The sequence below is a fragment of the Procambarus clarkii genome, chromosome 19, assembly GCF_040958095.1.
Source record: "Procambarus clarkii isolate CNS0578487 chromosome 19, FALCON_Pclarkii_2.0, whole genome shotgun sequence".
Classification (NCBI taxonomy): Eukaryota; Metazoa; Arthropoda; class Malacostraca; order Decapoda; family Cambaridae; genus Procambarus; species Procambarus clarkii.
In genome coordinates this window covers 19,227,607-19,244,851 of record NC_091168.1, presented here as the reverse complement: position 1 = coordinate 19,244,851, position 17,245 = coordinate 19,227,607, and the positions used below count along the sequence as shown (strand labels likewise).

Below are 17,245 nucleotides of genomic sequence, written 5' to 3'. Positions count from 1 at the left end.
TACCTTCAAACTAAACAAATATACTCTCCTTCTTCCGAGAAGGAGAGTATATATACTCTAAATTTTATATTATTATTATTATTATTATTATTATTATTATTTGTATTTATTTCATAATTCAGACGAATTGATGTCGTGTTTTGCAGTGACACTCAAAATGGCTTTCACATTAATTGTTATTTATTTATTTATTTATTTATTTATTTATATATTTATATATATACAAGAAGGTACATTGGGATTGTGAGGATACATCGCTTAGTATTAGACGGACCGGACACAGGTGGAAACTTAGTACCCAGATGAGCCACAGAGACGTTAGAAAGAATTTTTTCAGTGTCAGAGTAGTTAATAAATTGAATGCATTAGGAAGTGATGTGGTGGAGGCTGACTCCATACACAGTTTCCAATGTAGATATGATAGAGCCCAGTAGGCTCAGGAATCTGTACACCAGTTGATTGACAGTTGAGAGGCGGGACCAAAGAGCCAAAGCTCAACCCCCACCAGCACAATTAGGTGAGTACAAGCACTACTAGGTGAGTACAACTAGGGGAATACTAACAGATGTACTAGATCGTGCGTCTGGCACCATAGAAATGTTTGTCTTCGTGGAGGCAGAGTATCGTACAGCACATTTACTCCTCCGGGTAAGGTTCAGTTCATTTACCTGAGGGCCACAACACCTCTAACGGGGACAGCACGCCGGCGACTTGTCAAAGGTCCTATTTTGTTGCCTGTGTCATCCCTCTAGTTCTCTTTTCTTTCTCCTGTCACATATTTTTGAACAAGTTTGGTAATGACCTTTTACAAGTTTTCCCATGATAGTTCCATGCCTTGATCTTCTATTACCTTCCTTCAGGAGGTGTTTTGTAAGCCCTTTCCCACTCCTTGACAGTCTCCTCTAGGATAGTCTAGAGTCATCATCCAGGACCTTTACTAGAGTTTCTAAAATTGTAATCCATTTTATTATATTATGATGACATGAAAGGGTGAGTTTCTCGCCTACCTCTATGGTTATGGAACAGCGACAAAATATAGGCCTACCCTATTGGTGGAAAAGTTACACACACATAATAGGTTGAACCTCAACATTTGTTAAGCTGTACAAGTGACATCATTGATTAACAAGTTAAAATGTCTACCAAAGTTTTGATTGCCTATCGAATTCAACAAGAACTTTAGAAAACTTTATAAATGTTAGACATGGTGGAAAAACACACGGTCCATTATCATACTATATAAGAAGAGCCATATATACCTACAGTATTATAGTTCTCATTGGTAGGGACACGAAGCTTACCGAGGCCCCATGATCCCTTGGCCAACTACTGACCCTGCCCAGGATGAAACCCACAACAGTTCACTAAGTCCCTGGTACCTATTTTACTGCTGAGTAAACAGAGGCATCAGGTGAAAAAACATGCCAAACTGTTTATATCTTGCCTTGAATTTGAGCTTGATTACCTTGGCAGCGCTGTGCTACGTATCAATAAAATGTGAAAATGTTCATATTTCTTATTTTTAAGTTTCAATAGGTTGTATATATTTATCTATATAATACAGTATAGAATGTGTGTCTGAGGTTGGAGGCCAGGCATTTTGGGCTGGGCATAATGTTGTACTGTAAATATGCTAGTATAGTACAATATTGTATTGGAGACCATAATACCTTTTATAGTTACTCTTACTGTCATTGACAAATATCTAGTTTTAACCTTGAAGATGTAATTTTGGTAATTAAATAATCTGTACATTTGTTTGCAGGAATTATTTTGGTAGAGAATGCTATGGCGAGTGTTGCCCTTGTTTACTGCAGCTGGAAGGGTAGATGGGGCAGGGAGGCTGTACAGCATGAGTTACACAGCTCCAAGGTCACTTCTAGCCAAGTCAGATTTATGCATAGGACCACACAGGTTCTATAATACTAGGTAAGTTCTGCTATATAACAGTTTTTGGGGTTGGAGTTGGGGGCCACTCGGTGGCACCCTATTACTAGCCACCTGTGATAGCTCCATTCATACCATGTCACACCAATGTATGAATGGAGTGCAAGTCAATAAAATCCAGCCAGAGACCAAAATCTGGTCCTCTCATAGAGGTTCAAGAAGCAGGGAATTAAAGATCATTCTAACCAAAAACAGTCACTAGAAAGAGTAAATCAAAGCGGACAATAGCAAGGTAAATCTGAGCAACTTAGTAAATAAGGCACACTGTTATCTTAAGCAAAATGTTAAGTAATTCACCACCTAGTTGGACAAAAGTTCTGGGAAGGTTCTGTGGTTACACAAGGATTTGATTGTGTAAGCCCATTTACACATTTGATTGTGTAAACCCACCAGCATGCCCACTTGCTGGTGGGCTTCATCCTAGCATTTTTTGTGGTTCACCTATTCTAATGGGTTTGCTTGGCATTGCTGGTGGTCACATGGATGTTCCCTATGGCGTAACATCTTGTATTCTGCAAACAAATGAATAATTGTATGACACATTATTGTTTGGAATTTGTTTATTTTTTGTGCATAGACAGGTTTAACCTCACACCATATGACCTCCATACCTGGTGGTAATGGAGGCCAAATGACCTCCATTACCTCTAAGGGTTAAGCTGGTAATCAGTTGAATGTTTAAGTTTCCATTTAAACAGTCAGGATGTATCTGTAGCTTGATATAGGTGGTGCTGAGCCATGCTGATTGGTTGTGCTGCCTAGTGTTGGTCAGACAATGTAGGTTCAAAGTAATTTGATGATGGATTAGGGGTAGCTTCTCATTAGAATTTATGAACATATTTATGATATCATTGGGACTGATAATTCAAGGCTTGTGAACAGACACCTTCTGAGTATCTGTTAGTGGTGGGATTGATTTTCGGTCAACATTGATGCCTAAGGCCTAGAACACCGCAGAGATGCTTTAGGTCCTGTGGTATCAGTCATATATTGTTCTAGCCTGACTGTCAGTGATATACTACATGGCAGAGTGAATCAAAATTACCTCAAGAGCTACAAAATAATAGACCTTTTTGAAAAAATTATGTATTTATGATTTTAACACATGATTGCAAATTGCTAAAAAGCGTGAGTATATTATATTTTCGTGTATTAATTTATCATTTATTTTTTCATATAAACAGCAGTACTCAAGATCCCAGCCTGAGAAGATTCCTTTTATATAAACGAATTTTTGCAATCTCTCTCTTTACTGGCACCCTTACATTTGCTTGGTACTTGAGGAAGAAAAAAGGGTCAAGACTCAAAGCTCTTTTGGAAGATTTTACAAGGGTTCAAGTGGATGACTCCCTCTTTGGGAGTAATGTATCAATGTACAGGTAAGGGATAGGTAACATAAGGTAATTAAGAGGAGGAAGTGCTCATCCTGTATGACTATACATGGAAGGGATATTTACCAGAATTTACCTAAATTTAGTTAGCTAGTTAGTGAAGCACCACTAACATGTAACATATAACCAGGACACACAAATGGCAATGACTCTCCACTGCTCAACATAACAGGAGACTCTGTCTTACAACATGCTTCACACCTGCAGAGTGGCTTTCAGGGCTGTTCCACGTGACTTGTCGGGACTGACCAAACCAGCGGAGTGAGGTATGAGGGAGGTATGCACAATTGTAGGATATTGGGATCTTGAATTGCAGGCACACAGGTGGCTGCAACAGAAGGTACATATCGAGGATCAACATGAAAGGATTCCTCTATGGATCTTGGATTTTTCCAATTTCTATTCAGACATCTTTTTTAACTTGAGTCACAGGCTGAGGCAGGGCTGCTACTTAGGTGACACTGTTACACAAGACAAAATCATTACTAGTATAAGCCTCCTATTGATCTTGACTGTTCCCATGATCTCCAAGGGTAAACCCAATTCAGACTGCACTAACAACTGTGCTGGCCATTTCATAACCATGTTGGAACTTGGTAGGGAGGCACCCGAGTTCTTGAAGCTCAGCATTTCCCAGTACTGTACCTTATAAATAAATGATTTAAATTTTACCTTTTCTTTCTTCTTGGTCTCTTCAGTTATAATTTACACCTCCATGCTTAATTTTTGTTGTTGTTGTTCTTCTTGTTTCTTCAACTACCAATTATTTTTTTCGTGTACGTGTGTCCTTTTATAAAGATTGACAGTAGCTCTCCTCGACCTCCACCTGTGGTCTGTTCCATCCGACTTGTAGGTGTGGCTGTTCAGGAGCTTCCCATATGGTGTTCTGCATGTTGGTCATAGTTACAAGCATGATCAAGAAATCCCCAAAGGGATTTGCAAGATTAGGGAGGAAAAGTATCTAGTACAGTAGTTAGTGGTGCATTCCTAACTAGCTACAAATAAAAATAACATACACAACAATGGACAAAGAAGAGAGCAGAAGTTGGTGAACTAGGGATGGTTGAGCCTAGTTTTGGATCTTGTCTGCATGGTATGCATAAGTCAAACATGCCTACTCAACAACTGGAGCAGATGATCATTTTCCTCCTGTACTGCCTCTTCACTATCATTAGGATTTAAACCAGGTTTTCCACATTTAACATTTTATATTTTTTTTGACATGCTTTTCCAGTCACAGAATGTACTTGGAATAGTTTCTTTTAACAATAGTTGGTACTTGTTTACATCTTTTTAGAGAATGTTACTCTGTAATATTCTCGAATGCCATTATCTCTTACTGTGATTATAGACTAACTCTACACAATGTGCTGTTGGTTGCACTGGCGGGAAATTTGAAAGGTAACTTTCCTGCAATGTTCCTTCCCTACACTGAGGGGGGGGGGGGGGCCAGGTTCTGGCTACAGTTGGCCAATAAGAACTCTGTGATTCATGGCACCTATTAGTATGGCATGTTTCAGTGCAATAGCTTCAGGGAGCCACCAGGGCTCGCCTAGAACTTGGCATTTCATTACATTGTGCTGGTTTTTTAGGAGTTCACTAATTTCTTTGTCATCTTTTGTGTATGAACCTTCACTTGTAAGCATAGGTCCATACTGATGGAGATGTTTTACTTCAATTTTGTGAATGGAAAAATATTTTGTATTTTTCTTAATCATTTGTATGACTTTGTTCTAACTCCATTTCTTCAATCTGATATGATTGCTTAAGTCTCTGTTCTGTTTCTTCAATCTCCATTAAAATTATTTTTTTCTTTGTAGGGATAGTCATGTCTTATTAAGCACTTCTGTTTTTTTCCTTCTGTAGTGCCATCGGTTTTTCTCTTTCTAAGCTGGCTCTCTTTCTGACTTTCTGATAAGGGAATGTTTCAGACAGACTTTATATGCTTCAGCAGTCAGTTGTTCTATTCCTTATGGGGGATTTTTATTACAGTACTTAGAACAGTTCCCCATTAAATATTTGTAAGTAGTTTGTTTATTTTTCCCAGTCTATCCTTTTTTTTTATTAAAAACTGAATTTATTGAATAACCCCTCTTGCTTGATTTTTTTTTTTTTTTTTTTTAGAACTGTAATGGGTATTGGTGATAGTTTGCACTTCAATGAGCTTGTGAACTGAGTATATGGTATCAGAGATTCTTATGTCCCTGATTATTTGTTCATTGTTTGTGAAGCTCAGATCTAGTGTATATCTTCAAGGAGCCACCAGGGCTCACCTAGAAATAGACATTCCATTTAATTCCATACCAGTTTTATTAGTTTTTGCACAAGTTTATCATTTTCAGGTACAAAGGTTACGTATTTCCTGGTCAAATTGTTATGTCGGGAGTTTTTCAAGAGTTGCCAAAGTTCCAGTTCAAGTCAGATGATATTATAGTTGCAAGTTATCCTAAAGCCGGTAAGTAATTATGATCTTTTGTATTAATGTGTAATATTTTAACTCAAATTGTAATTGTAAAACCAAATCAAATTGCTCTGGACATAGTGTATCTTGATACTTATAGAGCTAATCCATTTTGATACAGCTACCCAAACTACTTTCAAATATTCATGGTGGCCAAAATATGTTACAGTACCATTATTGTTATATGATAGTAAAGGTCTACATGTTGGATTTGTTCTCGACTCACAATTGAGAATTCTGGGTTAAAATTCTGGAGAGGACAGAAATGGCTCGAGTACATTTCCATCACATAATATGTACTATATTAGGCCTCAGATAGTGTGTGTTAGTCATATGAAGGTTAGGTTAAGTTTTCTTTGCAACAAAAGTACAAAAAGGTTACCGGTTTTATCCAAATTTGATTGTACTGTACTGATTTCTGCTTTCTAAGTACCTTTTACGTCAATATATGTACGATTGTCATCATCGTTACTATAAATACTATGTAAACAGCAGGATGGGCTGTAATATATACTGTATATGGGAAATACTGGAAGGCCACGTCCCAAATTTATACAGTAAAATAACGTGCTGGAGAGAATGATACGGCAGGAAATGAAGAATACAGCAAGTGAGGTGCCATGGCCCATGGCAAAGGTGCCATGGCCCATGGCAAAGGTGCCATGGGCTCAGAGAAATCCATATAAACATCAGAGGGCTGTTTAGTATCCTCCAAGCAAGTACAGTATAAGAAATATTGCCAGAACAAAAGTGGATTTTTTCAGTAAAGAATTTAGTTTCCTGCAAGAAGTGCTGGACCAACCAGGTTATAGTGAATATGTGGACCTGTAGGCTGCTCCAAGTAACAGTCTGTTGGACTAAGCTCTCACAAGTCAAGCCTGGCCCTGGGTTGGGCTTAGGGAGTAGAATAACTCCCAGAATCCTCTCCAAATAAGATCCAAGGGGGTTGAACACCTCTGGACTTTTACCAGCTCTGCTTAATATTTAATGAGATCGGGATGCCATGCTGGTGCTGTATATGTCAGAATTGGTCTGGCGTGTAATATACAAGATCCTTAAAGACTCCTGAATGACTAGGTCAAGGATTCAAAGTGAGTGCTAATATTATGAAGTATAGTGTAGGAATTGGTTTAAATATCCCTGTATATTTTTGTTGGCTAAGAGTTGTTTCTTGTCTCATCTAGTATTTTATCTCCTGGAACACAATCCTTAGAACGTTTAGAATTGATTTTCAGGAACAACATGGGTACAAGAAATTGTGTATATGTTGACACACAACTTCAAGAAGAGTGATGATAGATCTGAGGTGTTGGAGACCAGATTTCCCTACCTGGAATATCCATACCCAGGAATACGATCTTTAGCAGCCAAAGCAGGACCACGCTACATCAAAACTCACTTGCCTTTCACTCTCTTGCCAACATCATTTGGGAACAGTGATGCAAAGGTAAGATTGCTGACCTTACAATCATACATGTGGAAAATTACAACTGCTGTAGAGAAATTGATTGTTAGAGCCACGTGTTCATATAAAGTACTTGGTGTTTGACAAAGAACTGATATGATTACCTCTTGGTAAATATTAAAACATATATAACATGTAGGCTATAAGTAGATGCATTGTATATTAGATTAACTCTTTAAATTATCAATAATTCTATTTTAATAATTTAATATAAACCATTATAGGATTTTGAATTTGAAGATGTAGCCAAAAACATGGTGGCCAGACAAGCAACAGTATTCCTTTATAGTCAAAGATTATATTGAACAATTACATGTGGAAATTACTGTTCGTATGCATGATGAAATCACGATAACATGATGTATCTATGAGAACGTATCACAGTACAATGGGTGGTGCTCCCAGAGATGAGTTCAATTCCACGCATTGAAATAACATTTTCTTACTGTATATATAAACTGTACATCATATCTCCATACTGTACAGTATTTAAAAGATGTGTAGGATACTATCATTGTGTTTGAGCTATGCATTTCATTTTCAATTTAAATTCTGATACTGTTTATACTGTTTCAGTTTCTGTGGGGAGCCCCTATGGTTCCCCGGAGCTTACCGGGCTGATGTGTATGTACAGTGGAACCACGAGTGACGAACGACTCCAGTCATGAGCATTTTGAGTAACGGGCGAGCAACTTTCTCAAAAATTTCTCGATTAACGAGCAAACTACGTGGTGCTTCCTAGCGTTCCCGTTGGTTCTCGGATGCCTCCGACGACAGTGTTGTTGTTTTACAAGACGAGCGTTTCACATGACGAGATCGGTGCCAGAACGGATTAAATTTGTTAATCGAGGCGCCACTATATTAGACCATGGCATCAGTCGATGGAGTTCTTGCCTACGGAGGACTATGAGCCAGAACCTGGACCTCTGAGAGGCACGAGGAGCAATGGCCTATGGAAACCCCCATGTATTTGGAAGCATTCCATGTTAGCCATCGACCGGGGTTTGGCACCCAGAAAGGGAGGCGTAACACAACAAACTCCACATGGTAAAAAATGCTACCTAAAAACTGAATAAGGAGGCAGAACTCCCAAACTAAAACAAGCGGGCATCACTAACGCCGTCATGCTGCTCGTCTGTGCAGAACCCCACCCCGCCGGCCGCTTTAGCAATCGGTTCCTCAGCTGATGTGGACAATATCGGTTGTCGACTCTGGCCTCTGACTCTGCAGTTCTGTGCCTTGTGGTGTATTTCTGTGGTGTGTGGTGCACAGGCCAGGAGTAATTGGTCAGTGCTGGGGCTGCATGTGCCTAGGGCAACCTTCCCTAGGTGCCCTTAAGTACTACCCTTGCATCTTGGGGTTCCCTTCCACAGGGCATTCGGGAACAGCTTCTGTAGGGGTCTGTTGCTGCTTGGCAATTGCCCGCCTTGGGGCCAGCTGCGGGTTTTATAGCCACTGTTTGGCCTTGGGTAGGAAGTGGTATCATTGCTGGTAGAGGCTGGTAGAACTCCATCGACTGATGCCACGGGCTAATACATATATATCAGCCCAGTAAGTTCCAGGAAGCCTCTGGGGCTCACCCAGAAAATGGCTTTTCATTACATTCAACACTAGTATAATTTAGATTACTGTGTTAAAAAACCAAAGTTAATTAATTGAAGTACAGTCTTCTTAAATAATGGATCTCTGTTTCAGCTCATATATATTGCCCGAAATCCTCGAGATACAGCAGTGTCATATTTCTACTTCATGCAGCTGCTAACACAGTGCAGCTACCAAGGAACATTTTCCAGTTTTGTCAAAATGTTCCTCTCTGATATGGGTATGTGTGAATTGATTTGGTATTTCCTTAAGTATTCAAGTATTTATTGCATCTCTTAAAATTATTTAATTCCTATCTATGTAGAGTAGAGTTTCTAGTTTATTCATTTATCATGTAATGGAAAATGTTAAAGGCACATAATGGGCTCGCTCGAGTTTCTCAATGAGTGCCTTTTTGCCCCAGCTCTTCCTCGTGATGTTTGATGTTGGTCTGCTGGAATTGCATGCTCAAGTCACCATTCTTTTGGCTACTTTGGCTGTTGAGGACCTTCTAACTCATGGTTATTTTTCCTCGGTCTTGTTTCATTTCTTTTGGACCTGTCTTCAAATTGGCTTTCGGAAGATGTGGGAGCACAGGGTAGGGGGGGGCCTCGACTGGAGTCTTGGTCTCGGCTGCTTCGGGGTCGTCTGTCTTGGTCTCGGCTGCTTCGGGGTCGTCTGTCTTGGTCTCGGCTGCTTCTGGGTCGTCTGTCTTGGTCTCGGCTGCTTCTGGGTCGTCTGTCTTGCTGAACTGGTTTGCACCTATCCTGCAGGAGGCAGTTTTTATGTTTTTCACTTCTCGTCTCGTGTGCCAACAGGCCTTGCTACCCTTGTCTTTGGTTTTGGCTTGGGCACTGACTTCGGTCTTCTTCGCCATTTTATCCTCTGCTGTTCCTGGAGGAGTGTGTTGCCCAGTTTCTGTTGGCGGCTTCTGGTCGTTGCTGGCTTTTTTATTGTCTTGTTGGTTCTCCGGGGGAATTCGCTCCTGTCCCTCCCGGGATGGTTATGCCAGGGCTCGGGCCTCGTTTGGTCGCGGTAGGCCTCTGGTGACAGTTATGAGCAGATTGGGTTTACCCCTTGTTTCGGATGACCCCATTGTTCCAGGGCAGGCTTGTTCACGCTCCAGGTGCTTGGATGCTTCCCTGGACCTCAGGGACGCGTATTGGCACATCCCTATCCATCTGGGTTCGGGACCATGGTTCGCACCACGGTTCAGTTTTGTCGTGGTGCAACATGCTTACGACTTTAGTCGTCTCCTTTTTAGGATGATCTGGCACGTCGTGTTTTTATGTGTTTGACCTGGGTCGTGGTGGCCTATCTTCGTCTGCTAGATCTTCAGGTCTTGGCCTCCCTCAACGACTGGTTGGTGTGGTTCCTGGTGTGCTGATGGAAGTCCCAGTTGGTCTCATACAGAGTTCAGACTTGGCTGGGCTTGGTGTGAGATTTAGGACTGCATCCCTTTCTCTCCCTCCCTAGCCTGTCCTCCTAAGGTTTCCCAGTGTCAAGAAAATGGTCAATTTAAAGTGACCTCTCCTAACCTATCAAAGAACCCAAAAACAGAAAACAGGACAGTACGTCACTTTGGTGAGCCACTTCCATTTTCTAGTACGACAATTTTTGGCCTTGTGTAACGTATAAAAGCGAAAAGGGACATTCTTTGTAGGAGGCCAGGTTGCCCTCTTACGGCCTTGCTCTGGTTGCAGTACCACCGTCGGCTGTTTTTGCAGGCGATCCGAATCTCTCGGTGATTGCTCGTGCAGTTGTGCGGGAGCCTGTACTTTGCTTTTCTGGTTTATTTGCTGGGCAGGGTTTAGCTTCGGAGGCTGTTCTGGTATCTTCGGGGCAACCTTTTTGCCTGCTCTTGCGATTGCTGGGTTCAACCCGCAATGTCCTCAAGCTGGTTGCTGCATCCCCGGCTTCCTATACGGGTTTTGAAGTTCGGTGTCATAGCGCCTTCCTCCTCACTCGCTCGATGTGTTCATGGACGCCTCATTTGTCGGCAGTGACTTTGTGACCAGTGCTCCCCAGTTTCGTCGGGGGCATTGGTGGCTGTCTTTGCGTCGGGTTCCCAGCATGATGCAGGAGGTGGATGTGTGGAAGACGCGGCAGAGAATTCGGCTTCCTATGGGCTCGGTGATCTGGCTCCATTTGGACTGCTCCCCTGTGGTTCCTTGTCTCCACCAGTAGGAGTTGATTCATTCTGTGGCTCTTTGGAGCTGGTCACTTCGGGTGGCTCTTCTGTGTTCTCAGGTTTAGCTCTCCGTGCCATTCACATTCAGAGAGTGTCTAACGTCCAGGTGGCTGGCCTGCCGCACTTCTTTCCTCTTCCCCGGAGTGGACAGTCGTCACCATTTACTTTCTTTGGTTTTATCGGATGTACGGGTGCCCAGAGGTGGACCTCTTTGCATCAACGTGGTCTCAAAATCTCCCATTGTATGTGGTTACCTTGAGTTACCTTGAGGTGCTTCCGGGGCTTAGCGTCCCCGCGGCCCGGTCGTCGACCAGGCCTCATTTCCTGGTGTCATTTCCTGACAGAGATTCTTGCGGTGGATGCTGTTTGGCAGGACTAGTTGAGGTGGGGGTTCTTGTATCTCTTCCACCCAGTCCAGCTGTTGCTTTGGGTTCTGGCTTGGCTGGAATCCTTTTGGGGGAGTTCTTCTCCTGGCTCCATGGTGGCCGGCCCAGCCTTCGTTTCGGGTGATGCTTGCTCGATGTCTGAACCCGGGTGTTTTTCCACAGCCGCGCATCTTTCAGCAGGTCGGTTCAGTGAGGTACCTTGGTGGTTCAACCTACTCCTTCGCATTTCACGTCTGGTATTTCTGACGCTTGTGTATCTCCAATTGCATGGTGATCAGGTGACTTCTTTGATGGTGTCCTGCCTGCTGTCTTCATCTCGACGACAGTATGAAGTTTCTTACTGGTCTTTCCGCCTTTTTCTTTCTCTTCGTCGGGTTTCATCAATTTCAGGCCAGCTTCTGTCCTCATCGAGGTCACTCGTGTTAGTGGCTCTTGGGTAAACTTGGTCAAGCTCAGGTAAGGTAAACTTCCATGTTCAAATACCCATGTAGGTTTTGAGCTGAATTAATCTCCTTTCTAAGTACAGTATAATAATCATAATAATTATCTGCTTCTGTTATGTAACTTCTAAAATAAATCATTTGGCTTGCCTATTTTTCCTGTGTATACATATATCTTGTATTGATACATGTTTCACATACATTTATGTATTCAACAAGAGCATCTAATGTATCATGTGTATTAGCCTACATTATTGGATAATTCTCATGTTCTGTTGTCATATCTTATTTTGGTCAAACTCCCAGGTACTGATTTATTGCTAGATGAACAGAGACTTCAGATGAAAAGAAATAGTGTGCAAACACAAACGTTTTACTGTGGAAATTGAATCTGTGACCCTCGGTTGTGAGTTGACGATGTAGACCACTGTGCTGTCGGTATATTTTTATAATTGTTAAATATTTTACTATACTGTACTTATTTTCAATATTTCAGCACTGTACAGTCCATTCTTTGACCATGTCTTGGGGTACTGGAAGTTAAGAGAAAACCCAAATATTCTCTTTGTAACCTATGAAGAACTGCATCAAGATCCCATTAAAATCATCAAGAAACTAGCAGAGTTTCTTGAAGTAAGTAATATATCAGACAGTATCATATAAATTCAAAGTACACTCATAATGTCCTTTTTCTTATCTTAGCATGTATGGTGGATATTGTTGACATAGATTTGTTGTGCTGCCTAGCTAGATCAACAACCAGCACACCATCTTCTTGCTTATAAATGGTCTCTTGTTTTTCCTTTATGGTCATCCTCACATGTGTTTTCTTAGGTTGAACCTTACCACTGATTTTCTTGGGATCCATGGCATGATATATAATAATTACTTTTATGTTAAAAAAATAAAAAAGACACAAAAATAATGAAATTCTTTACAAAGAATTCAAGCTCGATTGTCACTAAGCAGGCGGTCTGGTAAACTGAAGCGGGGTAGCCCATGCCATCAGGAATCACACACTCCGTCGACCCATATGTGTATCAACAAAGTCGCAAGTTGAGGCAAAGGCCTAAGTCGAGTGGAATTTTCTGATGAAATTGGGGTTATAACTCAAAAAATTCATAAGTAGAGGCATTCGTAAGTCGAGGTTCCACTGCATATTTCTGATTTGACGACATATCAAATATTTCTGATAATCCTGATACCCTTTAGAGAAATTTTATTTGTGCTGCTTTTTCCCACCCCCTAATAACTCTACAAAGCTTATGGCACTAGTATTGGGCCCACCCATTATTATCAGGTTCCTATGATTTTGTGAGCCTACCAGAACCAGAATGTGGCTCCCTTGAAGAGGTGTGGGAAGCACCAAACTGATCCGCGCATGAAGTCGGATAAAATCACACAAGAAGTCACTGCTCTGTAAGAGGAGGAGGAAAATAGAAAATAATGCAGGCAGTAGTTAGCAAGAAGCAAACAACCCCAGCTACCCAGTTGGCAGCCTAGGGAACCATCCAGATACCATTCTCACTAACTTGACTCATATTACCCCCCCCCCCATCCTCGGACATCACTTCTGCTTTAGCTAAATAATTTTTGTGTTCCTCTGGATATTAGTAATGTATTTAAAGAGGCCTACTTTTATATTTTAGTTCTTCAAGCTTGTGTTTATGCCAGCCACCTGGCATTTACCTTACTAGATAGTTTTCTCCAGTTTTTGTGTCAGGGTCTCTTCGTTGGCACTATCTAGCTTTTGCCATTCTCCACAAGTTATCTTCTCTTAGTTTTTGGGTTCCTGTGCTATAGGCTGGTTCCCTTCAAGATGCTCCACTTCAGGGTATGCTTGAGACTAGGGTGCCAATACTAGGTCTTTTGATGGGGAGTAAGTAATTAGTTGTGTACATGTTGCTCTCGGTTCTGCTTTACACGGGTATTGGACCTTTGACATTTCTGCTGGGAGTGTGTATTTGAATTATGTTTAAGTGCTTATTTTCTTTTTACCATGGCTCCCTATTTCCTCTCTCTCATCACCATTTTGCAGCTGACAGTGCTTCTTGCTCCTGCATGTACCCCATTAGTATCATTCAACATGAACAGCCAGTTCATTTGCTACTGGGATATTGTTTATCTCATCATTCTGTTGGTTGAGACATGATGGTTCTCCACCCAATTCAGAGCCAGATTTTTCCCTGATTTCACCTTTGCCAATTACTGTCATGTATTTTTTTTACAATACAGGCCTTTCTTGTTACCCTTGTTCCTCTTTCACTGAGTTCAAAGGTTCTTTTGAAGCCATTAGGTTGCATTTATTTCCTTTCAATGATAATTTAGGATGGTATTTTTGCACATTTCAATGTACAATTTAAACATTTATTATTTGACTTTATACATTGGTTCAGATATTCATTATATTTTCCCTCAGGTTCGAGCGAGTGATGATGATGTGAGTTACATAGCAGTATCTACTTCATTTGCTTCAATGGCAACAAATCCCAGTGTTAATTATGAGCACTGGAAAGATCTGGGGTTTGCCTATAAAAACAAGGGAAAATTCCTTCGGAAAGGTAATTATGTAAATAAATTGACCTTTCAAAGGTATAGGTTTTTCAAGGTTTGGTTGACTACATATATTGTCATTCTACTCTTTTCTTTACCGAGGTACTCTAGTGAAGAAATACTGTCTTACGTGAAGTACAGTATGCAGTGTTTTGTCAATTCTATCAAAGTTTGCCTTGTCCTAGCAGCCTGCATTGTTCATCAACATATTTGTTGTTTATTCTTTTAATTTACATTGAGATTTCTGTGCTTACTGTCATTAACTTTCCTGGAGGAGGCCACTGGATGGGCTATCTGTAAGTAATTACCAAAAGAAAGCACCAAACCGGGAAGGCTATGTAGCACCACCAAATGTGCAGAGTAATCAGAGGGCGCTAAATATCACCAAGGATGCCAATACGAGAACAGAAACGTATAAGGCGAACGTTAACAAAAGTATCCGATTTGCCAAGAATTCTATCGAGGGACAATTGACTGTGAGGAATGGTCGGAAAGCAAGACACACGCTCATCCTAGAAGTCGGGACATTCAACATGAATGTGCATGACCGTAAGAGGAACAATGCAATTTGGACAGTAAGGAGCAAGGTGGCGCTCCATTAAGTGGCCAGGAGTTAAGCGTGTATGGCCAAAACGTAACCTAGCCAAAGCCGTTTCCCACCGGCGGTTACGGTGGTAGGAGGAAAGCCACAGGGACACAAGACTCTTAAGAGTACGCGTTTGTTATCAGTAACAGAAGACCAACAACCCTGCCAACGGGCAAGGATGGAGGAATGACTAACTTGGAAAAAGTCAGAATAAGGAATATCTTTACAAGAGATGGGACAAGTGCGGATAGCTTCCTGTCACTACATCCTGTTTAGCCACATCAGGCCTTTGTGAGTCGATAAAATCCTACCAGAGGCTAAAACCTATCCTTCCCCTCATAGAAGTGGTGAGAGCAGGGAGACATGTGACTCTCACCAAGGAACAGTCACCAGAAAGGTAGAACAAGGCAAAAAAGACAAGAGCAAGGCAAATGTAAGCAATCCACCCAGTAGTTAGGTTGTTCACCCACTAGTAGCAGCTGCCCACCACCAGATGGCAGTGTTCCATTACATTCAATACTGGATTATTTTAACCCTTGCTGTATAGCATTTTTTCAGCAGTTACCGCCTGTCATATTTTGTAATACAAAATGACAAATAATTTCTTGTAATGACACTGGGTGCTGTAGTTTGGCCTTGGCTGGCTAAGGGGATGATTTACTTCTAGTTGAATAATAAGCAAATAATATATAGAATACAATACTGATAATAAATATTTTGCTAAGTTCCGTTATATAAAAATAGATTACGATAAAGGTGAACAATTTTTCTATGCAATAACGTAAGGGTTTGGAGCTGAAGACGGGGTTTTGCTCCAGCCCCTCGACACTAAAATAAGAATTTAAAACTAAATTTGTTCTTACTCCTATAAAAATCATAGGAAAATATTTAATTGTTTTTCTCTGAATGGGAAATGATGGAAAGAACACAATTGCTATACAGTACATTGGGTTTGGAAAAAAAAAATTATATATTGTTGGGGCAAGACTGAGGGTTGCCTTCCCTTCTTAGCTTTACTACTCTTCCAACACAACAAGCATAAATTTGTCCTAAAAAATGTTATTGTTCATTATTTTCACAAGTTCATTCAGGGAAAACCTATTGTAATTTGCAGATAATTAAATTATTGCTTATAATATTGAATAATTCGTGAATATCTTTTCTTAAGAGGGTAGTGATGTACAGCATTGGCATAACAAGGAGAGGGCAACATGTTACCTTAACAGATGTCCTGTGGGCACTGACGCCTTCCCTTTTTTCGCTATTTCAATGGAATTCCAGAGAGGATGATATCCATTCTGGTCCACTTGAAAAAGTCTGAGTAGTCCCATTGTATTTGAAATTATGGATAAGCAGTATTACTTTCAGATAAACAGAACTCTAGTGTAATTTCTGGTATATTGTCCCTCATTTTTGTGAAGGGTTTTTATTTGAACTGTCAGTACAGGTTCTTAGTTCTTATTGGGTATTAATTTTATTTTTTTTTGTGTAGAACAATCAGTTTAAAACCAGGATATTTTTTTCTGTATTTCTTATTAGGTTTTCTAGTTTTTCTTCAGTTCGTGTGTTTCAAATTTGAGCTAATTACAAATGCTTGAGGATGCTGTGTGATATGTTTAGGTTAAAACTCCTTGGAAGGTCAATCTGGAGCATTAGACTCAAGCTTCTTGGAAGGTTAATGTGAAACACCATTAACCTTTATCAAATGAAAAGTTACAGTTATACAGTATATAGATACATAGCTTCATCAATTTTCTTTTGTACAGGTGAGGTTGGAGGGTGGCAGACACACCTGAGCAAGACACAGGTTGCAGCATTTGAAGAATGGGAGGATGAACACTTAAAGGGCTTGGACCTCAAATTTACATACACACTTCCTGCTAACCAAAGTGAAGATTAAATCTTTGTGCTTTGTGGGATTTGACGTGGAAAACTGTATTACGTGATATTGTATAGTTTTTATACACTACATTATTTCTTATTGATTTGCATAGTAGTTATGCAGGTGGTAGTGGAGAAAGTGGGAGAACGTGTTTTGTCTATGTTAATGACTGAATAATATTTATCTTTTTGTGATTATCACTTTTTCATAGACAATGCTTCACTACACTGTACAGTAATACATTGTGTTGTGATGTGTGTATATGTATGTATTAACACGATGTACTGAACGGGGTGAGAATAGCTTGAGCTACCTCATCCCTTTGTGTGTATTTTACATCAATAAACTTATTTCAATTTCAA

The 17,245-nt window shown here is 40.5% G+C and overlaps 1 protein-coding gene across 3 annotated transcripts; it reads left to right on the top strand.

The window, feature by feature from the left end:
- Positions 1-410: 410 nt before the first annotated feature.
- On the top strand, positions 411-17,245 carry LOC123757485 (sulfotransferase 1E1). 3 transcript variants are annotated; one of them, XM_045741157.2, is made up of 9 exons: positions 411-517; positions 1,766-1,929; positions 3,132-3,326; positions 5,681-5,793; positions 7,035-7,246; positions 8,960-9,086; positions 12,359-12,495; positions 14,282-14,423; positions 16,768-17,245. In XM_045741157.2, the coding sequence occupies exons 2-9, from the start codon at positions 1,784-1,786 to the stop codon at positions 16,899-16,901; spliced, it is 1,206 nt and encodes a 401-aa protein (XP_045597113.2). In that variant the 5' UTR covers positions 411-517; positions 1,766-1,783; the 3' UTR covers positions 16,902-17,245. The 3 variants fall into 3 exon arrangements, with proteins under 3 accessions (XP_045597113.2, XP_069183114.1, XP_069183113.1); XM_069327013.1 differs by lacking the exon at positions 411-517 and adding an exon at positions 518-648; XM_069327012.1 differs by lacking the exon at positions 411-517 and adding an exon at positions 607-720.